Source organism: Corvus cornix, chromosome 2 (genome assembly GCF_000738735.6).
Source record: "Corvus cornix cornix isolate S_Up_H32 chromosome 2, ASM73873v5, whole genome shotgun sequence".
Classification (NCBI taxonomy): Eukaryota; Metazoa; Chordata; class Aves; order Passeriformes; family Corvidae; genus Corvus; species Corvus cornix.
Genome location: NC_046333.1, coordinates 79,067,025 through 79,093,565, shown reverse-complemented (window position 1 = coordinate 79,093,565; position 26,541 = coordinate 79,067,025). Strand labels below are relative to the sequence as shown.

General features: G+C 43.1%; 1 protein-coding gene across 3 annotated transcripts; it reads left to right on the top strand.

Moving 5' to 3' along the window:
• On the top strand, positions 1-25,973 carry OTULINL (OTU deubiquitinase with linear linkage specificity like). Of its 3 annotated transcripts, none has more exons than XM_010400191.3 (8): positions 1-94; positions 16,577-16,736; positions 16,845-16,876; positions 16,981-17,072; positions 19,207-19,356; positions 20,137-20,265; positions 22,406-22,678; positions 23,762-25,973. In XM_010400191.3, the coding sequence occupies exons 1-8, from the start codon at positions 1-3 to the stop codon at positions 23,939-23,941; spliced, it is 1,110 nt and encodes a 369-aa protein (XP_010398493.1). In that variant the 3' UTR covers positions 23,942-25,973. The 3 variants fall into 3 exon arrangements, with proteins under 3 accessions (XP_010398493.1, XP_010398494.1, XP_039405101.1); XM_010400192.4 differs by lacking the exon at positions 1-94 and adding an exon at positions 3,583-3,605; XM_039549167.1 differs by lacking the exon at positions 1-94 and adding an exon at positions 3,666-3,763.
• The last annotated feature ends 568 nt before the right edge of the window (positions 25,974-26,541 follow it).

Here is a 26,541-nt window from a genome sequence, read left to right as displayed (position 1 = left end):
ATGCAGAGGCGACATGACAGAAAGGCCAGCAAGAACAGAGACCACTTCACTGAACAAGAAAAGCGAAGCAGAATTAGCTCAGAGAGAAGTGCTGGTAAGATCATATTGCTGTGGTATAAATTTTGGCATGTCAACAAGCTGGTGATCAGCTGAGAAAAATCCTGTGCTGCTGATTACAGCTGCATGGGTACTACTTTTACCTATGTGTCTGGCTACCTGACCTTGATAGTAGTAATAAGTTACGTTAAACAAGGAAATGGTTCTTGACTGTTAAAAATGGGCTTGAAAAACTGAAGGAGAAGCCTGTCACCAGTTCTGTGTCTAGGCTTCCTACTTTTACTGGCTTGGATGCTGTTGCCTTTGTCTCAGCACTCGTTTTGAATTGTTGCATTCTTTGTGCCATGATTGTAATTCTGCTGCTCACCTTCAGATGAGCACAGCAGTTGCTTTGGCTGCTGATTTGTGGGTTTAAACAGACACGGTTAAAATGTCTTCACACTTGCTTAGCAATGGCTTTCAGTATAAGCTTTTGCTGTAATTGCTGTGCAGTCTCACGTGGGTACAAGCAGAGGGAGGTAGTCACAGTCATGGCTGCAGCTTGGAAATGCCATGACCTGCAGAAAAGCCTGGAGGTTCATGTTGTGGGAAAATTCGTAATTCTCCCCCAAAGGAAGAAAATGTCATAAATATCCCTAAGCAGTAGAACTTTGCCATGAGGACCTAGCCTTGTTTGAGTATCACAAACATATGCAAAATGCCATGACCAGGAAGTCTGGAGGAAGAGAATCCAGCTTAGGCTTCTTCCAGTCTGAGCTCTGTGGAGCTGCCCCTTTGTCCCTGCAGAGCTGCTGCCTACTCAGAGGGGAAGCAGAGGATGCACTATTTCTGCTGAAACCTGTTGAATGCATGGGCTGTGTAAGGCCTTCTCTGTCTCTGTACATTGTTCTGTTGGAGCAGGTCCAGAGGACAGCCATGACGTTGATAAGAGGGCTGGAGCACCTCCAGGAAGACAGGGTGAGGAAGTTCGGGCTGTTCAGCCTGAATGAGAGGAGATTGTGTGCAGATCTCATAGCAACCTTCCTGTATCTGAAGGGGGCCTATAGGGAAGCTGGAGAGGGACTCTTTGTCAGGAACTGTAGTGACAGGACAAGGGAGAATGGATACAAATTGAAAGAGGGGAAATTTAGGTTAGACATTAGGAAGAAATTCTTTACTGTGAGGGTGGAGCGACACTGGAACAGGTTGCCCAAAAAAGCTGTGGATGTCCCATCCCTGAAAGTGTTCAAGGCCAGATTGGATGGAGTTCTGAGCAACCTGGTCTAGTGAAAGGTGTCCCTGCCCATGGCAGGGGCAGTGGGACTAGATGATTTTCAAGGTCCCTTCCAGCCCTTAACACTCTATGATTCTCTGAAACATTTTGGAGCAGCTGATGTTTTCTGAAGCTTTCTGAACCTTTGTAGCAGCATGTTTCCAATTTTGCAAAGTTTGTAAAAGAAACTGCCTTCCACTTAGCTGCTATTTCCCTTTCTGCTGTTGATCCCAGCTCAGACCTGGATCTTGCTTGCTCTCTCAAGGATTATCCTAACCCACATTCAGCTAACAGCAACAGCACGCACAGACAGTCCAACAGTGCAGGAATGTTACCTGGCTCAGTTTTACAGCGGTGCATACATCCCGTGCCAAGGAGGGAGGCAGGTAGAGGCTGTCCCATCTCACTCACGAGGAGAGACAGCATTTTCCTGCCAAAGCCTGCAAATGGAAAAACGTCCTAGAGAGCTCTTTGTGACTCAGGGAAGAGGTCCAGAAACAGCTTAAGGTGGAAGAAAAGACACAATGGACAATGTTAGTTTAAAAAAATCTCTCAAGAGTTTCAAGTAAGTTATCTCTGATTGATTGATTGATTGATTGCCCCAGAGCTTATTCCCATGCATAGAGGGCAAGGCCATTCTCCAGATTGCACTGAAGTGCTCAATAAATGCACGGAGGTGAGAGCAGAGAGCCATGAAATAGGAAGGACCTATGGATACGGCGGTTGATCTGTAGCATTTGTACTATACATTCCGTCTCTCTCCTCTGATGAGTCAGCAGCCAGATAAACATTAACTTTCAAGCCTGCCTGCACAAAGAGATCACCAATTAAATCCTAAAGTCTTAACACAGGTTAAGAGAAGGCAGAAAGAGGCAAACCTGGATTTAGCTGCAATGCTAAACCACCCACTGCCACCAACACTGGCCTGGCCAAGGCAAGAAAAAAGCTGGAAAGGGAAGCTGAAGTATGTGATAACTGCAGACAAGATGTGGCTCAGAAATAAATTCCAGCCACCTTTGAGCCTTCTTAGGTGGATACTATACTCAGGTGAGCTATATCCTGACAGCATCTCTTTCAGCTGCAGCTCCTGAGACACAGCTACATTAAACACAATCTGCTAGTCCAGACAGAAAGCACCAGGTAACCAATGCTGCGGAGAGGCATGGAGGTGGCATTTAGAAATTTTTTTTCCGGATGGATTTTTTGATGGAGTAGCAGACAGTGCTGTTACACAACTGACAGCTTTAGGCCTCTTAAGTCAACTATTTGCTTTCGCTATTTTTAGCTGAGTTTTAAGCCTAGATTTTCTTTTACATGGATAAATGTGTCTGGCTTTCTGTGAGCGCACCTAAGTGAATGCTTGGCACACCAATATTTAGCAGGTTTTGCCTATTTTGTTCCTTGCCCAGATTAACTGAAATGGAGGGAGAAACAATCTGATATTCATGCCAGGCAGTACAAATCTCTTCACTGTTTCATGAAAAGTCTTGATCTTCAACCATTTTAATATCTTGTGATATTTTAGGGGAAAAAAAATCCCAAACAAACACAAACAAAATCCAATAAAAAAAGACTGTGTAAGTTTGTCTCAGCTTTGTACTGGAGCAAACTGCTTGTAACTCTGTAAAAGTTTAAGTCTTTGTTTGGACCATCACAATTCCTTTCTGTTTTTCCTGCAAAGTCCTTATTGAGATGGAAGAAGACTGTTCTTTAATATGTAACCAGAAAAGAAAGTACACCAGTCTATGCAAATTCTCTACATATCTGGGAGAAATTACACATAAAAGCCCATTATAAGGGAAGATACTTGGCAAAGAGGAATTTCTTTTTGGATGAATGCACTCCATCTTGTTAAAGAGTGATTTGTTGAGGAAATCAACATTTAATGATAGGGGAAAAACGAAAACCAACCAACAACTTCAAAGTTATTAAGTTGTGTTTACATATAATGGCTAGATTTCAAACAGGTGATGATGGTGTTGGTCTCCATTCAGGGAACTAGGATCCCTAGAAATGTTTCAGGCATCCCCATGCCTGGAAGAGTTAAGAGTGGATGGGGCTTTCAGCAACCTGGTCTAGTGAGAAGTGTCCCTGGCCATGGCAGAGGGTTGGAACTAGATGATCTTTAAGGCCCCTTCCAGGCCAAACCATTGTATGATTCCATGCTGCTATGAAATGTAAAACAGCGCAGTGTGACACCCAAGCACAAACTGTATCCCACTGGCGGAGGAGCGACAAGGGTTGCTGGGGAAATGGAGAACTCCGCGGGGAGACAGGCCGAGAGATGGGAGAGCAGGTTATCCCTCCTCGCCGCTTCCCGGGCACGGCCGGGCGGGAGCGGGAGCGGGAGCGGGAGCGGGGCGGCCCCGCGGGATCCCCGCCCCGGGCGGTGCCGGCGCTGCCTTTGCAGCCGGGCTGGAGCCCGGGAGGCGCAGCAGGGGAGCGGCGGAGCGGGTGAGGCGCGGCGGGGCTGGCGGGCGGGCCCGAAGGGTCCCCGAGGGTCCCCGAAGTGGCGATGAGAGTTTGGCTTTATTTGCTGTTTATTTTCCCCATTTTGTTTTCCACTTGACTCTTTGGGGGCTGTTTTCCAGAAGTCGCGATTCCCGGAAAGCTGCTCCTAAGGGCATCCCGGCGAGACCACCCCGGGTGTGCCCTCCGCCCGTGTGGTGGCGGGGCCGGGGGCTGCGGGCACCGCCTGCGGAGAGGCGGCCGTGGGTGTGCGGGGAAATGCCGGGAGTGCCAGCCGGGCTGAGCTTCCCTGGGGAACTGCTGTGTCCTGGGTGCGGAGTTAGCGCCGACCTGCGTGGGGATCGTGGTTTGAAAGCAACAGCGTGCGCCGCTTTCAGCTCGGGTGTTCGGCCGGGGCTTGGCTGTTTGTTTCGAGGGCGGCAATTTTTTTTTCCTTACTGTGTGCACTGTGGATTTACGTGTTGCGGACTGGCTTCTGTTTCCATCAGAAGCGTGAAGGTTTAGGAAAAAGGGGTTCATAAATGCAGGTGTGATTCAGGAGGACCCAGGAAGGGGCCAGCTGCAGGTGGTCCTCGGTGTCAGGCATGGCTGAACACGAGCCAGCGTGTGCCCAGGTGGCCAAGAAGGCCAAGGGCATCCTGGCCTGTACCAGCAATGGTGTGGCCAGCAGGAGCTGGGCAGGGATTGTCCAACTGTGCTCAGCACTTCTGAGGGCACACCTCTAATCCTGTGTCCAATTCTGGGTCCCTCAGTACAAGAAAGACACTGAGGTGTTGGAGTGTGTCCAGAGAAGGGCAGCAGAGCTGGTGAAGGGTCTGGAGCACAAGGCGTATGAGGAGCAGCAGAGGAAACTGGGGCTGTTTAGCCTGGAGAAAAGGAGGTTCAGGAGTGACTTTATTGCTCTTTACAACTACCTAAAGGAGGTTGTAGCCACGTAGGGGTCAATCTATTCTCCCAAGTAACGAGTCATACCAGGGGAGTTTCAGATTAGATATCAGGAAAAATTTCTTCACTGAAACAGTGTTCAAGCATCGGAACAGGCTGCCCAGGGAAGTGGTTGAGTCACCATCCCTGGAGATATTTAAAAGACATGTAGATGTGGCACTTAGGGACATGGTTAGTGGTGGGCTGGGCAGTGCTGGGTTAACAGTTAGACTTGATTTTAAAGACCTTTTTCAACCTAAATGATTCTGTGATTCTATGATCTCTTATGTCACTGAGAAGTGATCTTTTAGACTGAAGAGACCATGCCCTGCTAGCTTGCTTTTGTACTGTACATTCTGTGATACATTTCTGCTTTGATGGTTACTCATCCAGCTCTCATTGCACTGTCTTTCTTTTGAAGGAGCTGTACAAATTGTATGTAGCTTATACTTTCATTTTTGCAGTGGAGAAAGAACCAGATTTCTGTGGTATTTAGTGAGTGAGTTCAAGCTAGCATGGTGCTACCTGCTCCATTGCTAGTATGCACAAGTACCGTTATTCCCACTTCCGTCCTTTGGCCCGCTCCAGTTTCAGCAAGTGGTGAAACAGAGAGGCAAAATACATGAAACAGGAAGAAATGACAGGCTCAGAAAGTTCCTTTGTAGTTAGTGAAGTTTGCTTCTTTATGAATTTCATTTCTTTGCTAGTGGACAAATAATTTGATTAGAAGCTGAGGGGGTCTCCATACGGTAAGAGGAAAAGATGCCATTTTGCCTGTCTATCTAAAACACTATCAGGTGAAGGGTGTTAGAATTGGTTTTGAAGGGAAAAAGCAGCATGAAAATGCTGGTCAGCATTTAAATCTAAGTGCTTTTATGGTTAAGTATCTGTATTTGGAATTTAAAAAAAATTAAATTTTTGTAGTTCTGAAATTTTTTTGCCATTTTTGGATATAAGGGTTTTTTTCACTTTGTTTAACTGTTTGGAACATGTTGCCTGCCTAGGTAGTCTTGATTTCCCATTCAGCATCAAGACTTTCTGTCCACCTTGTTTCTTAGATATAGTTTCCAGTTGAATCTTCTCATCTTATCTACCAGCATTATCAGACAACAAACATTAAAGGGTTTTTCAAAAATGTATGCAGTTTTTCTTGAGCTTAATGTTTGAAAATGTTTGATCTTGCATGACTACCCAGGCAAATGAGCTTGAGATTTCAGAAATACCTCTGCTGCACCTCCCAACCCTGCACCGCTGAATTGTGGGAGTCACGGTGCCAAACTGTCCTAGCGCAGATGACTATGGGTATAATTTAGTTGTTTTAAAAACACAGGGAATAACCAGTGCTCGGGAGTCAAAAGGTAATACAATCACACTGCTTTCATTACACTTGCATAACTAAATTTGGGTGTGATTAGAATGGCATAAAATTTACCTTGAGGAGCTCCTTAATCTGCTCTTGTTTTAGGCTGTGAATTTATTTTTTATAAATTACCTTTGGGCTGCATAAGTCATATTCTAATGGCGTTTTTATGTCAGTCTGACTTCTAAAAGAGTTCTAGTACTCTTCTAAGTCAAACACCAATCTGAGTTGCTGTCTGACATCTGGCCCTGGGGCACTTCAGGCTCTGTTTTCTGCTTTGATGGAATTTGGGAAGGCCCCGTGAACACAGGGCATCCTTTCCGCACTCTGGGGGTGATGCAGCTGGCGTGGTGCCAGCCTGTAGCAGTACCAGGGAACTTTGCCCGTGTGCTCTGTTCATGGGATTCCCGGCATAGCAAATGCCAGTTCCTCAGTGCGTGGTTGCAGTGATCTGGATCAGACACAACAATGCTGTACCCTCCAGAAAGACAGAGAAACAGCTACTTATTAGAGAAAATGTCAGCGTTTCATGATGGAAAACACGAGTTTCAGTTCTTCAGCTGCAGCAATGTAACAGCAGTCACTGACAGTTTTAAGAGGGGAGTTTGTTGCTAGGGATCTTGTACCAATTCTGAGGTGTTAGTTTGCATATTACAGAATTTGGTTTGATGGAAAGTTTGGTTTTTTCCCATGAACAGTAAAACTCATGGTTGGGCTGTCTGTTGCCTGATAACATAAAAGCATGAAAAAGCTGTTCCCCAGCATAAGTGAGAACAAAAAGGAAATAAGGATACTGCTGACCACTTCTTGAGGCAAACATTGTAAAATACTTCAAAACTTCTACAGGCTTCTTCATTAATTTTCTGAGAAATTTTTAAGTCCGTAGCTTTTAGTTTCTTTTCAGCCTTATGCTGTGCTTGTAGCTTCTTCTCATTTTTTCACTGCTCTACACACTGTACATTTTTGGCATTCTCAAGATCCAGACCCAAATGCTTGGGATTTCTCTGTAGTCTGTGGGGACATGCTGGAATCTCCTGACAGAGAGAGGAAGTGTGTCTCTAGCTCCTGTCCCCATGTCACCAGTGAGGACAGATGCCACTATGTACCTGTGCAGAGGGATGTGTCAAACAAGGCAACCTGTACTGCCCACACTTTCCTTTAAACAAACATTTTTCTGAGGAGAATGCTGTAGACTGAGCAGAAAAGTTGTGTTGTCTTATTTGAGCCATGTTCTGTGATGGTGGAGGGTTAAAAGTGTGGCAAGATGTGGCTGTGTATGGTCAGTCTCTGGTCCTTTTGCTAGTTCCACTCGTGGTCTTCAGCAGGACCCCGTCTCTGGTTCCTTGTCCATATATAATATGTTGCTGGGGTTTCCCACATATTTTAAGTGTTTAGCGTTCATGTTTCCAGGGCACAGTAGTCACGCTGGGTAAACAGTGCTATGAAAGTGAGAAATGGGTACCTTAGCATCAAACTAGTGCCTTGATATGATGTGATGTCCATGAGGCTTTGACCATCATCAAGTCTGCCCTTGCATCTTGTGCAGCAAAGCAGCGTCAAGGCAAGGTGCTTGGCACTGCCTGAAGGTCAGCTGCCACCAGGGAAACCATAGAATATTTTGGGTTGGGAGGGACCTTACAGACCATCTAGTTCCAGCCCCCTGCCTTGCACAGGGACACCTTTCACTAGACAGGTTGCTCAGAGTTCCATCAGACCTGGCCTTGAACGCTTTCAGGGATGTGACATCTACAGCTTCTCTGGGCAGCCTCTTCCAGTGCCTCACCAGCCTCACAGTGAAGAATTTCTACCTAATATCTAACCTCAGTCTGCCCTCCTTCAGTCCAAAGCCATTACCCCTTGTCGTGTCACTACATCCCTTTGTAAAAAGTCCCTCTCCATCTTTCTTGTAGGCCCCTTTAGCTACTGGAAGGTGTGGTAAGGTCTTGTAGGAGCCTTCCAGGCTGAACAACCTCAGCTCTTTTAGTCTGTTCTCATAAGAGAGGTGCTTCATCCCCCTGATCATCTTCATGGCCTCCTCTGTGGACCTTGCTGTTGAGGTCCCTCCCCTGCCATGGAGCCCTGGGAGAGGGGCCCTGAGGGCACAGACACGGGGTTTCCCTGTCCCTGCTCAGCCTCGTTCCCATTGGTTGGTTTGTGTTCCCTGCGCGGGCAGAAGGACCCTTGGTCCCGTGACTGGAACAGTTCCTGGGCAGAGCCCCGACACTGCGGCTCGCGTGGCTCCGCCCGCACGCGGGAACTGCCTCGCTGCTGCTCGCAGAGCGCTCGGTGCACGTGGCCTGGGCCGCACGGTCCCTGCACCACGCTTCCCTTCGCCAGGACACAGCTGACATTGCTCAACAGTCTCGGTAACTAAATAATATTCACGAAAATATTCTTCCATCGGCATATATTTTGACTCCAGTATTAACTGTGTCCAAACGGTTTTCCAAAAGCCCTTGGTAAGAATTAAATCCCAAGAAACATAGAAAAAGTTCTTAAACAACCATGCCAGGAAGTGTTTCAGTTCTTTTTGAGCTTGAATCAAGCTAAAATTTACAAATCGTTGTTCAAGAATCATTTTAAGTTTGAGATAAATGTCCATATGCGGCTCTGAAAGCCAAGAGTCTTCCCACGGTTCTTCCATAGTTTAGATATGGAATAGCAAAGCAAAACCAAGAAGAGGAATCCAAAGTTTCCAGGGTTTACTCACACAAATCAGTCGCTTAGGGATTGGGGATCGTTCTGCTCTCAATTCGCCACCATTATGTTGCAGTGGGGATCCTGCAACATACATACACCAAACCAGGAGTCCCGTGGAAAGGAAATATATATGGACAGACAGATTCTTGATAGCTGTTTCAGAGATGTTTATTTCTCCAGCCGCATGGCCGGAGCTCTGCCGAGGAACTGCTACAGTCACGGGACCAAGGGTCCTTCTGCCCGCGCAGGGAACACAAACCAACCAATGGGAACGAGGCTGAGCAGGGGCAGGGAAACCCCGTGTCTGTGCCCTCAGGGCCCCTCTCCCAGGGCTCCATGGCAGGGGAGGAGACCCCAACACCTTGCACCATTAGGTCCACATCCTTCTTATGTTGGGGGTGCCAAAACTGGATGCAGTACTGCAGGTGGGGCCTCACGACAGTGGAGGGCAGAACCGCCTCCCTCGAATGGTCAGCAAGGTTTTAATTGCTGAGTTTGTGCAAAATTGGCCTTTTGCAAACTTAAAAACTTGGTTCAGGTCTGTCTGTACGACAAAGAGAAGCCCTACCCGTTTTCCCCAGTTTTGCTCTGAGCACAGCACCGTGCCATGGGCTTGTTTGTGAGCAGCTTGGAGATATGTTTATTGTCCTGCAATTCTGGTTTCATTTTGTGTCATTTCCTGCACATGAATTTCAGCTGTGATGTTCTTGCCAAAGGCCAAGGCCTTAAAAATAGGAGATTTCATATAAATGAAGAACTTTAAAAATTATACTGCTGGGTTCCACGTCAGAAACTATCCAGTACCCTGTATTTAATTTTCTTACTTTACAAGTGAAAGTAAGTTATGCCTCTGCCAAGTGCCAGCCCCTGAAAAAGAGCTCAGTATGCAGGGTCATACTTAACTATATTTTACAGGGCTGCATGATTCATATTTTATTTAGTCCTTGCCACATAACTGTCCAGCTTTTAGGCAGTTTGTGCAAATGCAGAGGTGTCAGGGAGCTTTGGTCTCTTGATCCCTGCAACTGATGCCTAGAGTGCTTCGTTTGAAACTTCTCTTGCATCCAAATGTCTGTAAAAATACCAACTGTGCATTAGCAATGACAATAATGACAAGTGATATTATTATGCATAATAATACTACTAATAATTATAATGTGCATTTACAAGTAGACAGCTCCCACACAGAATATTCTGAGTTCTTGAATCACATTTTTATGAAATGTTTTTGTTAGCTATGACTTTGGTATTACACTGAGTGATAGTAACTGAAATGTAAGTTATCTTGATGCAGTCAGTTTTACCTTTCAACAAGACTTTTTTGCTTAAGATTTTAGGCCAGAAGTGCCTGGTAATGCACTCTTGACAAAAAGGCAGAGGACTCCTGTGTGCTTGAGTTAATTAAAATATGCCAGTTTTAAAGTGTTGCCCTTGAAATGATGAAGAGAGAGCAGGGTTTAAACACTCCAGCTGCTTCCATACAAACACCACGAGGTCTGCAGAATAAAGCTGAAGTTTTGGCTTTTGTTAGACTGGACACTGAGAGGCAGGGGGAACGAGATGCAAGACCAATTTCTGCCATTTGCATTCAGGGTGATGGCTTTTATATTTTGCTTTCTTTGGCCTTGCTTTGTGCTTCTAATCTGTCTTGGAAGGAGGGCAAGACACAAAGTAAAACTCCCAAGGAAACAGATAACATTGCTGGAATAACCTCTGCACATAGCTGCTTAGGAAGCACAAGCTTTGTGATCTGGTGTACCACCAGGAGATAGGAACCTTTTGTGATTATTAATTATAAATTATTTGTATTTACTAATCCACGTGAAAAATATGCAGCTCTGCATGGCCTGTACACAGAATCGGGTACACTTAGGAGAGGGCCATGCTCTGGAGACAGACACAAAATCTCTGTGGGGTGCAGCAGTCAGACCCTGTACAGAGATGGGAATGATGAGCGACATGGATGTAGTTTGCTGAGAGGGGCCTGGCTTTCTCCTTGGACAGTAAACAAGCTCAGAAGAGTTGATTTTTTTGTTTGTCATGGGTTACTTGATCCTGCTGTTTTCCTGGATACCAGTTGGGATAACTTTTTATTAACAGTTAGCTTAAAATTTTTTGGACTGTCCTGTGATATGTGCTTACAAAGCATCCAGGCAGGGCCAGGGACACTTCCTGCACTGGGGAATCCCAGGAGTGGGGCAGCTGCCACTGGACCTCTGCCTGGAGAAACCAGGAGGGATGCTGCCTGTGGTATCCCCAGCCTCCTGAGCACCTAATGACTGTGCATTCTTGGAGGGTTGGGTGGTAGGTACAAGTCTTGTGCTGTCTAGCAAACAAGATTTAAAAATCAGGAGGAGGAAAATAATTGTTATGTTTTCTTTTTTCCCCCCTAACCAGGTTTCAGTTATCTAGACACATCTGCATAAAAAGCCCAAGGTATTTATACTTGTCAGCTAGATTTAAGATGTTCAGGAGGAAAGTACTTCCTTTATTCTGTCAGTTTGGATTCAGCATGGCAAAAAAAAAAAAAAGGAAAAAGAAAAGTATTTTGAAAATTGTGAAACAACCATGACTGGCATTAGGAATGACTCAGCATGCAACTCTGCAGCAGGCAGAATAAGAATTCTTAGAGTGGGCTTCTTTCAAATAATAGATTTAGTGCATTTACGTAAGTTCTGTTTGAAGTGTACAGGCATTAAATAGCAATTTTGGATGGGAACAGATTTTTTTCCACATTAAGAAAAAACAGTAGCAGAGATTTCAGAGGATTCTTCTTTAAAAGATTATTTTATTATTTTCTTTTTTTTCTTAACTCAGAAATAACCGTTTTAGAGAGATTCATGGTTTTTTAATGGCATGAAATGCTTTTCATGTGTTTCTCATTCAGTATTCTGGACTGTAAATTCTCAAAAGGCTTCTCTCATGTTTTTTCTTACTTAAATGGAAGTGTGGCTAAGCGTTATTCATCTGAAGGTCTTGGATGAAGCACCCTGTGCCTTAAAAAGGAAGCTAAATTGTACAGGAAATGAAGAATTGAACTTTCCTTTTGTTCTCATAGGCATTTGTAGAGAGAAATGGTATGTGCAGGCTAAGGCATGCATTAATACCTTGATTATATAGCTGAAATTGGTTTTGTAAAGGTAGCTCTAGTAGGGTATATTTTAGATGATCACATGGTGGGTAAGAACACATTATGGTTGTTGCTGCACAGTAGGAATAAGTGTGTGTCCCAGCTGGATAGATGCATTAACACCAGCAGTTCCTGTTGATGATCAGGGGGTCCGAAGAAGGCTGCCAGCTCTATATTCTCTGTATTTTTCTGAAAGAAGACTGAGGGAGCTAAGAGGGCAGTTGGGACAGCCCTATGCAGAACAGCTGTGCAAATAAAACCCTTCTTGCGACTGATGGGCCTCAGTGTTACCAAAACTATTCTGTTTGCTAGGTAATTGTGTGATTCTAGATATGGTTTGGGGTTGGGATTCTGGTTTGTTGGTTTGGTTTGTTTTTTTTTTTTTATTAGAAGAGATCTGATCAGCAGACATGGTTGAACTTTTGATAAGTCACTGACGATTACCATCTTTGTCTGTAAATTATTTTCTTTTTCTTATTATACCAAGGAGAGATCCTCATCTCTCCTGTTTGTTAGAACAGGTGAATGTTGCTTAACAAGTTGACGTTGCTTTACTCTGTAAAGGAAGGGATTTGTAATGAAATAGTTACTGAATTAAGCAGTGCTTCCCACATATCTTGGTATGTGTTTGATCTGTTTTCAGTATTTTTTATGTTTTTGGTGTGGTGCTGATAATAAACTGGGAAATCAAAGAGTTTGTAATCTCTTGGCACCACTTAAAAAGGCATATTTCTGTTTTCTAAACTCTAATGGGATATAATCTTTTGTAGGTATTGAATTTGAAAAATTAATAATAATAATAATTTTTCTGTGTCTTCCTCTTGGCTCATTCAGTTGAAGTCTTTGTACACATGTGCATCATGCTTGTGCTTGCTCTATAAGGGTAAGTTTGTTTGTTTTCCCTTGAAAGAGGGACTTAGCCTGTTCTGTAACATACCTTGGTATTGATGGTGTATAATCTGGAAAAAAGCAGTGTGCAACAACGTGAAGAGAACTCTGCATGCACACCATGAACACAGGCAGACTTGGATCTCCATGCCAAGCTGTGCATGTCTCAGTTGAGGGGTCTCCCTGCCTACTTTTGCACCCAACAGAGGAGGGAGAAGGAATGCTACAGGTGGGCAGCAGGATGGCTGGAACAGAGGGGTCCCACATTCTGCCTCCCTCTTTGAATGAGGGTATACCTGCTTTTAGGGAACTAGGAACATAGTTTTGTGTGATGGGAGTATGAAACCTGGCCACTTTATGGTGACAAGTCCTGTGTCCTGCTTTCAGTACCAAAAAGAGGGTGAAGAGGAATGTCCTGAAAAGAAATCATTCTGTCAGGTTTTAATTTGGGAAGATGCTCTGTTATCTTTCTGATGGCCTTGTTAACAGCATGGAGAAAAAAAGTAAAGGGGGAATGTGCCATCAGACATGCTGGAATATTCAGTAGTGCATACAGTGCTCTCTACTAGTTCCCAAGCTGATCTCTGACATTTTGCATTTTGTCAATTATGAGTATTTAAGGTGGCAGCCTCCAAAAAAGTTGTGAGAGTGTCAAATGTGAAGCAAATCCTTTAGAGATTCTTCCTGAGTTACTTGAGAATGAAACATGTTGCAGGTGTCACTTACCTTTTTTATGGCCTCTTTTGTTGGTTGTCTTCTTCTGTGTGTCTCTCCTGCTGACTTTGCAGGAGGGAAAAAGCTTAAGGCTTGGCACTAGCAGGAAGCTGATGTGGCATGAAAAGAAAACATGGTGAACTACTTGCATTGTAAGATAAACACTGCTATCAGCTCCTACTCCAGCACTGTTCAGCCTCTGTTCTTCCAAATTTCTGCATGGCAAGAGTCAGGCCTCCCTGTCTTTATACTGATGCTCACAGTCAGTCTTCAAGAAGATGGGAGCCCAGCAGCTGGTCACAGCAGCAAATGCTCCTGGCACTGCCTCCTGAAGAACTGGATGAATTGTGCCCATATCCCAGAGGATGGATTTGCTTTAAAAATCTATGGGTTTATTTTACTCCCCCCACTAATGTGTTATTAATTTAATTGCTCATTGGTTTCTGAAGAATTTTGGAGGGTGCAGGGAGGGGGAGTGGAAAGATCTATTTTAAGCTGCCACCTTTTTTAATTTATGCTCATGATGTATTTTTACCAGCAGTACTTTGCAATCCAACTGCTACTTCTAAATGTCATTTACTTGAATAAAAAATGTAATTAATTTCTAAGTGTGACATAAGCACTGAAAGTATTAACTGAATCACAAAGTGCTGTTTGAACAGCAGCTTTCCCATGACAGGAGGGAAAGTTTATGAAGTCCAAGGTATGCTGCAATACAAGTGTAGCAAAAATACTCAAAACCACTTGTTTGCAGGTTTTCCCATCACCCACTAGGCTTTCTATTAGGGAAATACCTATTTATAAATCCCCCATATTAAATAAAAATGGGTGAGCAATATTTGATTATCTTGTGTTCTCTGACACTGATTTGTGTTTCTGATGGAAATCAGTAAGTCTGCTTCCCAGCACTCCTTCAAGAGCAGTTGCTCAAGCACCTGTTAACCATGTGCATTGGAAGAGAGCTTGTTGAACTCCAATAGTCTGAGGTTTTTTCAGGATTATTACCATCAAAACGTTTTCAAAAGATTGCTTGATTCAGTGTAAAAGCTGATGTGGAGCTCTCATCTTTCTGCCTGTAGAAGGAGTGAAGGAAGAAATTTTGCATTCACATGTATTTCTTGGTACTCCATAATGCAAAGTATGTAATTTTAACAGATGGATCAGCTCTTAATTTTTTTATAGACCCAGTTTGTTCAGAATCAAAAGTGGGAGTGGGCCATACAGTCATTTTAAGTAATGAAATGAAAGTCTGCTGCAACTTCCCTTTGATACTGTGTATTTAAATTGGTGTTAATTTCAGTCATCATTGGTTTGCATACAACAGTGTAAATCCAGAAAACCCACTGATCTATGGGCTGAACAATGTCTGTGAGCCATCAGGTTCCGTTCTAGTTGACAGAAGGTTCAGTTATTCACAGTCCACTGAGGTTTTTTTCAGTGCTGATACTTTTATGCTACAGAAGAGAGAGAAGAAATTGTGATGGCTTGATTCTGCTGGGATTGTTATTTCTCAGTTGTTCTCTAGGTAGAAGTTTGTGTGCTTATTGAGAATGTACCCACTGGTGTCCCTCAGTGGGAAGTGTGAGTGTGTGTATATGTGTGTGTGCGTTTTAAGTGGGAGTATCTGGTTTTTCCATGAGGTTTTCCATTTCCAAACTTACACCTGAGGTTTTGTTGTCTGTTACTTGGCATCAATAATAAACATTTTCTGGAGCTTCAGAACTAGCACCCCAACCCCACCTCTGATAACATCGTTAACAGTTTGTTGACACTTTTTTATTTACAGCTCTTGACCTGCTTTTAGTTCATGGGCAAGATGAGGTGTGGGTCTCATCACCAGATGACTAGCACATCTTGTAATAAAACTTCTTCAAACAACAGATTATTGGGAAAAGCCAAGTATAAGCAGTGCTCCATATACATGCAACAGTGCCCATAAAAATGAGCGCATCACTGTTTATCTTGTGGCTAAGGTTGGAATTGATATATAACTCTTTGACTGGATTGTTGTCCACAGTGCATGGGCTTAACTTACTTGGAAAACTTAAGCCCCTCTTAAATTTCCTGTTAAAGCCAGGAGGGGCAGAAGTTCAGCTGACATAAAACTATGTGGAATGAGTAATTCCCTCTGCAGATTCCCTGGAGAAGGATCTTTTCAGCCTCCTCTGCGGATGTCTTTATAAAAAGTTGAGTTCTCCTAAAGTTTTGTACTAAATCAATAAATAAGTTAATAACAGAGCAGCTGTTCATCATGAGCCCTGGGAATTTCCTATATTCAAATTTCTTCCAGAGGACAAATTTCTCACTTAGGCAGCAGATACTGCCTTTGTCAACTATTTAGTCTCCAGGCCCTCTCTCACTTGTAGGTCTTCTTCTCAACAACAGAAAACTGTAACCTTCCCTAACCTTGTCTGTAATGCCAAGGGCGCGACAGAATCTTGTCCTTGTTTATGTCTGTGAAGAACAGTGAGCATGCTCCCCCTTCGTGATGATCTCCTGAGCTTCTTTCTACCAAATCCCTGGAGAGGATCTTTCTCTGGAGTTTTAAATTGACCCTAAATTTACCCAAATTGAGGCAGGAGCATTCCTTTAATTCCCCAGGCAGTCGTATGATGCTTAGTCAGCTAATATTGCCTTATATGGCCCATTTGTTGACTACAAGTAAGTCCTAGGAACCCCTGGTCTTTAAAGCCATGACTTAGAGACAAAATAATGACAGTACAGGTCTCTAGATCAGCACATGCTGAAGTAAACAAAAGTAATTTGGGGTTTTCTGTTATTGAGCAGTGTCTTTGATACCAGTCCCCCTGTGACTCCATTTTAACTATATACGTAGCCTTCACTGTGTGCAGAAAAGCATGGAAATGTGAACTATGTGCACCCAAATCCCTAAACCTCGGAGAACTAAGTATATAAATTATGTGTATTAAGTAAAATATAATCTTTTGCATGTCATGTTTTGTGTTTCATTTGAAGTGGTATCATACTTGAATGATCTTTCTTTTTGTAAGAAAACAAATAGAAATAAGTACTTCAAAATAGTGCTAAGATTCTTCCCTCTCTCTTTTTATCCCTATTTTAGGAAGGCATGAGGTGTGGTCCTGGAAAACAGCCAGCAAGGAATCCTTGTGTCTCATGTGGCAAAAAGTGAAAGTGCAGCTAATGTTAAGCATGACTTTGCTCACCACTGTTTTTTGGTATTGCAGAAGGCTATACAGCTTTTTAGCACGGCTACTGAAATGGTAGGTTTTTATTATGCAGACTTTAATCTTCCACACTGTTGCTTATTTCAGTAAATACTGACCGTTGACGCCTCCTTGTTGACACCTGTTCTATCATTTATATTTCAGGTGGAGCAACTATCTTCAGAGGAAACTCATAAGTAAGCTTTTTGTTGTCACTCCACATTCATTAATCACCCCCGCAACGCCCCTTCAGTTGCAGAACAGCAGAACGTAACTGATCTGTGAATCAATCTCAATTTAGGGAATCTCAGTGTACTGCCAGAAGTTGATCTACTTGGTTATAGTGCGAGAGAATGGAAAGGAGAAACAAAGCAGGCCAAACAGATAAGGGAGGTAAGAGTTAAATTTTAATCTCTGCATGAAGACAGGGGAGAACCAGCACCTGGGAAAGGAATAGCACTCCCAGTGCAAACAGCTGCAGCAGCTATCAAAGTCTGCTACACTGGCTAGTTAAATGAAAAGCAAAAGGGACAGCATGAACATGGGTCTAAATAAAGAGTGCAGTAGTACAGGTCAAAATGCAGATCAGGTTTTAGTCTTGCGTATATTCTGAATTCCCTCTTCTAGCACCAGCGACCTTTAACAGGAAAAATCATCCCCAGTGCTAAATAATTTGGTCTTAGGTACTGTCACTTTGCCAGCCTTTGATTTAAGGTAAAAACTCTTATTCCAGGGAGGAAGGAAGCACCACATCCATTTCTCTTCCAAGTTCTGAAGATCCATGCTTGGCAGCCTTCCCCTCTCCACCATCGTCAGCTGCAACTGGGGGCAGGCAGGGCAGGAGCTGGCATCTGACCTGTGCCAGCTTGGGTGGTGCCCAGCAGGCAGGGAGCTGGAGTGCTGGATGGTGGCCATCCCATGCCTTTGGGCACAGTCCCTCTGCTCCAGCTCTGCACCCCAGCCCAGGTGCTTCTGTGCCTGTGTCTTCCCCTGCACAGGGTGCTGCTGGCAAGACAGGCAGTTGACTGCACCAGTGTATTTGACATGTATGTGGCTTTAGGTCATGGTATCAGAATCACAGGGCAAATGCATACCAAGAAGGACTTAAAGGGTAAAAAGAAGCTGTTAAGGATAAACAGTAGCATAAGGGGGTTGTAGAAAAAAGAGGATAGTTTTCAAAAAGCTGGAGTTGTGCTCAAGTGATGAACAGAGAAAAGATCCAGTTTTGCCATGTTAAATGCAAGAACACAGCAGTGCCAAAAGTTCACAGAACAACAAACGAGGCTGAAAACTATTTGGAGGAGCAAGTAACAAAAGACACCAGAACTTCTAATAAATTTGCAAGCCCATACTGGGCAAAAAGCCTTTCAGAAAATCCATGAGCCTTTTGGATGACCAGACCTGAAAAGGAGACTACTGTGTATGGAGCAGCCAGTGGATGTCTGGTTACATCAGCTAGAAGTTGCCATGGTAAAGGAGCACATTTTAGGATGAGATCTTATGAGATCCTTAACCAGCATTAACATGCTTGCTGTCTCCAAAAGGGGCAGTCCCATGTTTGCCTTGTCTCTTTGTCTTTCTCGCCTTGTTCTAGCTAAGCAGTCCCTCTCCCTCTTTTGTGCTGGCTCTCCTCTTTTGGATGTGGTCCACCTAGATGGTGAGCTGATAAGGCAGGTCATCCAGAAAGAGCGTTCTCTGAGGCCCTCAACCTTGCTGAAGCAGCAGGAAGCTCCCCCAGCAGGAAGAGTTCTGTAGGCTTACTATCTCCGCTGATACAGTAAGAGTAAGGGGACAGAGTGCAGCTGAGAAGTGGTGGTGGGATGTGGTGATGAGGCAACCAAGATAAAAGAGGATGAGGGATTGAGACCATCCTGCTGTCCCCTTCGGGAAGCAAACTGGAAGTGATAGAGCAGCCAGTGGGACTGTAGAGTCCTCTCCCTAATTCTCTGCCAGTTTATTGCTCAGAATTGTCTCCACAAGGGCTCAGATGGCAGCCAGAGGTAATGCAGAGTGTGTAGCTGGACAAGGGCCGTCCGCTTCAGCACAGAGCTCCCAGATCTGCTCAGCCTCAGGTCAGTGTTGCACGATGGATTCAGGTCAATGTAAGGAGATGTTTTTGCCAAAAGGAGTTTTCTCCAGATACCTGTTCCTGCCCTTTTGCTGCTGCATCTCACAGGTCAGTACAAATTGTAAAGCAGTTGAGGTTAATGCTGTTATGACACAGAAATCTTTGCTGATCTGCTGTAATTTGGTTGACCATGTGAATGTTTACAGTAGCAGCAGTGCAGAGACTTGAACAAGCTGCTGGGTTTGGAAAGAATGCAGAATCGCTCTTAAGGGGCAGCGCCAGTCTAAGGTGTTTACAAAAACATGGTGTTTAACATTTTTGTGTATATAAATCTTAAAAACATACACTCTCATTCCCCTAGCTCCCTCTTATGAGTTGTTTGGAATTGGACTTCAAACAACATGGGTTTTTTCCAAGATTTAATGTTTTTATTGCTAATTTTTCTTGGTCTCTTTCTAGGCATATGAAGAGTTGTATAGAAGCTGTCATATCAAATACCTGAGACAACTCAAGAGGGACAACTATAGTGTAGTAAGAGCGGTGCTTTTTCAGATATTCAGCCAAGGCATTCCTTTTCCTTCGTGGATGAAGGAAAGAGATATATTGAAGGTAAAATTCATTTCCTAAATGAACACATTTCAGCTATCCATGCACAGCAGAAGGAAGCTCTGTTCAGTGTGAAAAGTGATATGTTGGCTGTCGAAGTGGAGAATCGTTATCAGAATTTAAAGAGAAGTTTTTCAAACCCATTGAACTACATTTAATTGAAAAACTGTCCCTGATCTAAATACACCAATGTGAACACGAGTCTAAATGATGTAAAAAAAAAAAACCAACAGTAAAAGTGAATGGATGAATGTTACTGCCATTCTGCTAGATGTCACTCCCTAAACACAACAGGTTATTTGAATCCTCCCCATCCACATCCATGCAAAGTTCAGTGGTCACTTGGGAGCTGCTGTATTGCTGGAGCAGCAGAAATCCTGCCCTGGGCTCCAGGAGCTACAGCAGGAGATAGTGGCAGGGAGGTGGGATCTATAGCTGCTGCCTGTAGAGGTGTGTGTGCAGACTGGAAGGTGTCTGTAATCCTAAATACCTCTCTGAATTTGGAAGTATCCAGCTTTTCAAAGTGTGAGTTATATATTTTGCTGACAGCATATTTTCATCTTTTTTTTGGCTGTCCCTGTTTTAAAAGTTTCTTAAGGACCTGGCAGTTAAGTGGATCCTCCTTCACAGCATTTGAGTTGTGAGGTCCATTTACTTGGTTGTTTGAACTGTACAAACAGCTGATAGAACCACATCGTAAATTCTATGTAGACAAGTTTATATAAACTTATACTGTACTTCTTGTTATGGTTATGATTAGCTTGCCTTTTGTTTTTTTCCCAGCTCCCTGAAAAGCTTTTGTATTCTCAAGGTTGTAACTGGATTCAGCAATACAGTTTTGGGCCAGAAAGATACACAGGTCCCAATGCCTTTGGGAAGTTGCGCAAATGTATGGAGGCATTAAAGACAAATGTGAGTATCTAGGAGATGGTTGGGAGAAATAAAAGCCCTGAGAAATGGGTTCAGACAGAGTTAAGGAACTGCTCCTGGTTACATATTTGTGGGGCAGTCAGGCCTCCCTCCCAGGTTCAGACTGCAGAGTTGCTGGGAAGGCCATCACCTCTACTGCAGGGGAATCCAGCTTTTGGTGATCCACTGGGGCAAGTACTCAGGAGTCCTCTGCAAGTTAAGGAGGCCACTCTTCCCACAGCTAGCCCTTGCTATCAAGTGGCTCCTGCAGTATCTCATCATTTTGATTAAAAATAAACATGCTGTATGAGATGCTTCTGGATTTCCTCCCCTGACGGGAAGGAGGAAACAAACAGTGCGTTTTCTTCTAAAACTATTGTGTTTTCTTTGCTTCTACCCCCATTAAATGTTGTAATTATCCATTTTTGCTTCAATTTCTTTCTGTAAGCTTAAGCACTTGATTGCAAAGAGCTGTCAGCCTCACCGCCCCCTCTGCTCAGCATTGCCAGATTGCCATAATTCCCAACTCAGGACTATAATTCTTATTTATGTATTTAAAACTTGGGGAGATTTAGTAGCCCCAAAGCCTTCTGAAACAGAGATAAAGAGTTGGCCTGTCAAGACCTTGCACCTTTCTTGAGCTCCTCCGGGGTTTCTGTGCATCTGCAGTGATAGTAATTGTTAACTTCAAAAACCCCCCCAAACCCCAAACAGACTAATACAAGCTCTGGTAACAAAGCATTAGTAAGAAAAAGAGGGAATTAAAATAGAGATCTGGTCCCTTGCCTGCACCTTTGCTGTGCCAAAGTGACAGCTGCCTGTCTTCCTGAGGTATGCCTAGTAGTGGTTATGTGCAGTTATGATTTTGTTTTGGTTGGTCTTTGCATTTCCCAGTGTTGGGTTATTTGGCTTTTATTTTTAGCTTGTTGTAGTTCTTTTAGCTGAATGCAGTTTAAATGCATGAAAAGGATATGCATGAAGCATTTAAACTGGATTTTTTTTAAAGAAAAAGGTTTCCAGTCAGGAGAATGAATAAATCCTTGCAATTAAAAAATTGTTTCGAAGCAACTCTGTGATGGATTATGCTGTTACTGGGCATGAGGTCTAGCTCCCAACTTCATTTTATTTTTATAAAGATGGTGTTTGGCCAGCGAGATGGATTTTTGCCTGTTTTCACTAACAGGGTTCCCTGCTGCCTTTCCCAGCTCCATTGTCATAGAATCATTTAGGTTGGAAAAGACCTTTAAGATCATCAAGTGCAACCATTAACCCAGCACTAAACCATGCCCACAAGTGCCAACATTTACACTTCTAAATATCTCCAGGGACAGTGACTCAACCACTTCCCTGGACCACCTGTTCCAATGCTTGACAACACTTTCAATGAAGAATTTTTTCCTAGTATCCAATCTAAATCTCCCCTGGCAAGACTTCAGGCCTTTTCCTCTTGCTCTATGACATGTTAGTTGGGAGAAAAGGCTGACCCCCACCTGGCTACACCCTCCTTTCAGGTAGTTGCAGAGAGTGATAAGATCTCCTCTTGAGCCTTGCTTTCTCCAGGCTGAACAACCCCAGCTCCTTCTACTGCTCCTTGTAAGATGTGCTCCAGACCCTTCCCCAGCTGCCCTTCTCTGAACTGGCTTCAGTCCCTCAATGTCTTTCTCATAGTGGGGACCCAAAACTGAACACAGGTCTCCAGGTGTGGCTTCACCAGTGCCAAGCACAGGGGGACAACCACACCCTGGTCCGCTGACCACACTACTGCTGATACAGGCCAGGGTGCCCTTGGCCTTCTTGGCCCCTGGGGCACACACACTGGATCATGTTCAGCTGCAGTTGACCAGCACCTGCACTTTTCCACCCTTTTCCATTGAGCCACTTTCCAGCCACTCTGCCCCCAGCCTATAGCACTGCCTGGGGTTGCTGTGACCCAGGGTCAGGACCCAGAACTTGGCCTTGTTGAACCTCAAACCATTGGCCTTGGTCGCACTGGGGGCTGCTGCCTGCAAATGCTGTTGGGACTGGGCAGTGTTGGTTAATAGATGCTTTACACTTAGACCACGCTTCTGTTCCTGTTTTTCAATCTTTTGTGTGTCAAATAGGATTTGTAATAATTTTATTAATATTCTTGTGTGCTTTCCAGTGGGCTGAAATAAGTGCCACAAGAGATCATGAAGAAAGAGGAAACCTGTGTAATGCACTGTTTTCTGATGAGAGCAAGGAATACAAACTATACGAGGCCATAAAATTCATCATGCTCTATGAAGTTGTTGAAGCCTATGAGCAGATAAAGAGCAGGGAAGAACCCGTACACAACCTTTTTAGCCTTCTCTTTGCTCGTGACTCTTCATCTGACCCTCTGAGTTTCATGATGAATCATCTGAACTCCATAGGTGACTCTATTTGCCTAGACCAGGTAAGGATATAAATGAAAAACAAATCACAAAACTTATTCTATCTTTGTAGTGATTAGGTGATTCTATCATACACCATCCATGCTGGTTGGCCAGTTTTTTAAAATATGAGATATGGGGAAATGGATTTAGGAAAGCCTTCCAGGAAAAAAAATGTAGTAAGACTGGACCAAAAAGTGCTACAGGCTGTCAATAAGACATAGTTTAGAACAATAATAACTTTGATATGTAAAATAATTTTAGATTATGCTGTTTTGACCTGTTGTTCTGCTTTTCCTATCTGTTCCACTATGCCAAACCCTGTAGCATCACTCTTTTTTCTCTCCACCCTTTGGTTCTGGTGAGATGTCTGTTAAGAGTAGGTAATAAGAACTCGAGTATTCACCTTTATATGTTAAGGTTTTTGTTTCCTATTTAATAATTAGTGAGGAGTTAAGTGCTGACATCTAAACTCCCCACTACCCTTTGCATATGGTTTCACTTTCCAATGGTTTAAATTATTTTTTATAATCAATTTCAGTTATCAACTGTTACATGATGCAGTCCGCTTTAGCAGCAGTTTGATTATAACTGGACAAGTTCTGGTCTGTGGCTATGCCCAAGGATATGAACTTTTCCCAAACCTTTTTTCCGGATTAAGCAATCCATAGCAAGAAGTATCAATGAAGATGCCAGTTCTCCAGTTTCATATATGTGAAGTACCAGGAAACTTTCTCCTTTTGCTATTATGTTTTCCATATGTAGCAAGTGATCACAAGGTGGCAGGCTTCCCATTTTATCAGGGTGTATCAATCTTGATAACAGCTAGTTCTTTCTGACTCCCCAATAAGCTGTGTCAACTGGCTTGGGAGCAGGTTATGTTGTACGGTGTCAGGTGGAGGAGGAATGTTTCCATGCAAAAGAGAAGTGGAAGAAGGGCTGTTGGGAATGCCCTCAAACTTTTTTCTTATTCCACTCGCAAAAGGACCCCCTTTTATTCCTTGTCTGCTGTTTTGAAGCTAAATGACTTGCCTTAACTTGGATTATCTCCAGTTTAGTTTTCAAAGTCTAGAAATAAATGTCTTACAGACTTCTTTCATTTTTAGGTTGAACTGTTTCTTCTTGGATACTTACTTGAAGTAAGGATACGAGTTTACAGACTGCATAGGTTTAATACTGAGGAATTTCAAGTAAACTATCCAGATGAATACCGAAGGGAATGGAATGAGATTTCTCTCCTGACTGAGGATGACCGCTACTATCACATCCCCCTTTTCAGAACGTGAAGGACCAGTGACTTTTTTTTTTCCTTTGTATAATATAGTGAGTGACCAATTCCAGTGAATTAGGTTTCTAATCAGCAGCAGTAAAATCTTGAGAATGCTCATTAATGATTACAAAATGATTTATGGGTTTATTGTGTAAACATTTTGCTTTCCCATTGCAGCCCAGTTCACCATCAGTCAGCCATAAAAAATATAAAATATATTGCTGTACTGTCTGGGGCAAAAAAAATGACAACATTTGAGGGTTGTCAGACAAGAAAAATTGGACTGCCTGACAACGAAGGCAAAGGTCATGCTGGGTTTTCCACTGCTAGCCGAAGGGTTTACTCTGACATCCATGGATGGGTTAAACTCAAGTGCCTAAAGCAATGACTGCCTTTCCCTACTCCTGTCTGTCTCTAGCTAGGGAGGATGAATCACACAGGAAGCAACTCCCGGGGTCCCACAGTTTATACTCCAGGCTATTTAACTTGCATTGCCTTGGGATGGGAGGATATAAACTGGGGCCTCTGCATGGCTGCTTCAAATCCACTTGGCTTCCCTTGTTGCTGGAACGCCTCTCTCCAGGGACAGGCAGAGCAAGCAGCTGCAGGCTGTACTTACTTCAGACATGGGAAACGGACCTGTCTGCGCCCAGCAGCGATACCTGAAGGTGAACAACTGTAACACAGGGGGAAAAAAATCAACACACGAGAATGCTGTGCCAGATGAATGGAAGAGCTCCTGTGTAAGTCAGGAAAGTACATTGCTTTCTCTGAGGTAAAAAGGGCAGCGTTAATAGGTCACACGCAACAGAGTTAGACCCAGTAGCTGCGTATGGCTTTTGTCAACTTGTAAATCCTTTAAGGGCTGATTTCAACATTACCTGCCAAGATTTCCTTTGCAAGTAATCTGAGAAAGTTGTGCATGGAATGAATGCACAAACACTGCATTTTCAGAAAATAGTAATTTTCTGTGGATTATGTGAATTCAGCAGTGTTGCAAACATGTTGTGTCCTCAGATTATGTATTAATCTCCTTGCCTAGAATTGCTATCTTTAATTTAGACCTCTGTGTTTAAAGAAGTCTGTCCAGGACAAGTAAATGAGATTTACCTTACTAGATGGAACATTTTGCTCAGTTCTGTTTTCTAAAAGAATCAATGTGTTTTGATTATTTCAAAATAAGGGACCTTAACTTGAAGAAGTATTAGATCTCGCAAAATATTTGTGAAAAGCTTACAATCCCCAGGCTAATGGTTGTATTGAAGAGGGTGGGTGGGATTTATTAAGAAACAAAGCCTCCCCTTATCCTAGAGGTATGGGGACAGGCAGGTTTGTTTTTTTAAACCTGCAGGATAAAATGCATGCCAGTAGCAAAAATGTGAACAAAGCCTGCAGGAGCTAAAGCAATTGCATGAGGTTTCTTCATGGTAATGCTTGGAGTCAGTGGACAGTGCTCAGTTCCTTTGTGTAAAGGAAAGCAATTTTATTCCTTACACTCCTTTTATTTGTGTGTATATGTGTGTATATATATATATATATTTATAAATACAAACACCTGAGTTCTGCATTGTAGATGTCTTGTTTCCTGAAAGTTTGAGTTCAGTTTTGTTGAATGATTTGTAGATTTTAAATAAGAAGTCTTGATAGCTGTAATAATTTCACCTCATCAAAACCTGCATAGCAAGTACTTTATTTATTAAAAGGAAGTTTTTTCACTGAATGATATAATTTTCTTACTTTAGATTTGGTTCTGCTCTGCATGGGAAAAAGTTATAATACTTAAATGTAGAGTATTGTTATCTATTTTGCATCAACAGGAGCATTTACAGTTATCAATAAACTTGTCTGTTTTATTCTTGTTTTGGTACAAACAGACATACCAAAAAAAGTATGTATTTTTGTAGTGGACTTTTTAATGATTTACATATTATTTGTGTTTCGGAATACAAAAGCATTACAGCTGAAAGTGATAAATTGTGAAAATGTACATTTTTGTGACCTTGAGCATATTAATAGTGGGGAATTAATAAAAATCTAAGACAGTGGAATTTATCTCGCCAATTTGGATGTTTGCATCTGAACCAGGGCTCTCTGCCTTGTCAGTGGAAGGCAATGGCACATGGACAGCCAGAGGGGATGGGTCTCTAGAAGGGACTGGTTCTCTTCATTGGCTGTAGCAGGAGCTGGCAGTGACCAGCATAAATCTCTGCCCTAGATATTTGAAGTTAGGTGAGACTAATATTGTCCCAAGTATCCGGAAAGGACATACTGAAACAGATTTGCCGCCTTATCAGGTGTCAGAGGTGCCAGCCAAATCATGCCAGGAACAGAAATGGGAGGTGAAAACAGAGGAGCTTCAAGTGAGGATAATCACAATTCTTAGAGGTAAATGCAGAGAGAACTCCTTAAGAAACACTGAGACAGATTTGAGGCTGCACTGAGTTTTAACCAGGTTCCCTGATAATATATTTTACATATATATAAAGCAAAAAGTACATATCTGTTTACATATAAATAAATACATGTATATATATATGTGTGGGGTTGTGTGTATATAAGAAAAATGCATAAAAAAGAAAATCATCCTCAGTAAAGTGAATCTGAAACAAACTGGTA

Coding starts and splice junctions, on each gene's coding strand:
- OTULINL (XM_010400191.3), top strand. CDS start 1: ATGCAGAGGCGACATGACAGAAAGGCCAGCAAGAACAGAGACCACTTC. Junction 16,737..16,844: donor TTAGCACGGCTACTGAAATG/GTAGGTTTTTAT, acceptor TTTATATTTCAG/GTGGAGCAACTATCTTCAGA. Junction 20,266..22,405: donor TGGAGGCATTAAAGACAAAT/GTGAGTATCTAG, acceptor TGTGCTTTCCAG/TGGGCTGAAATAAGTGCCAC.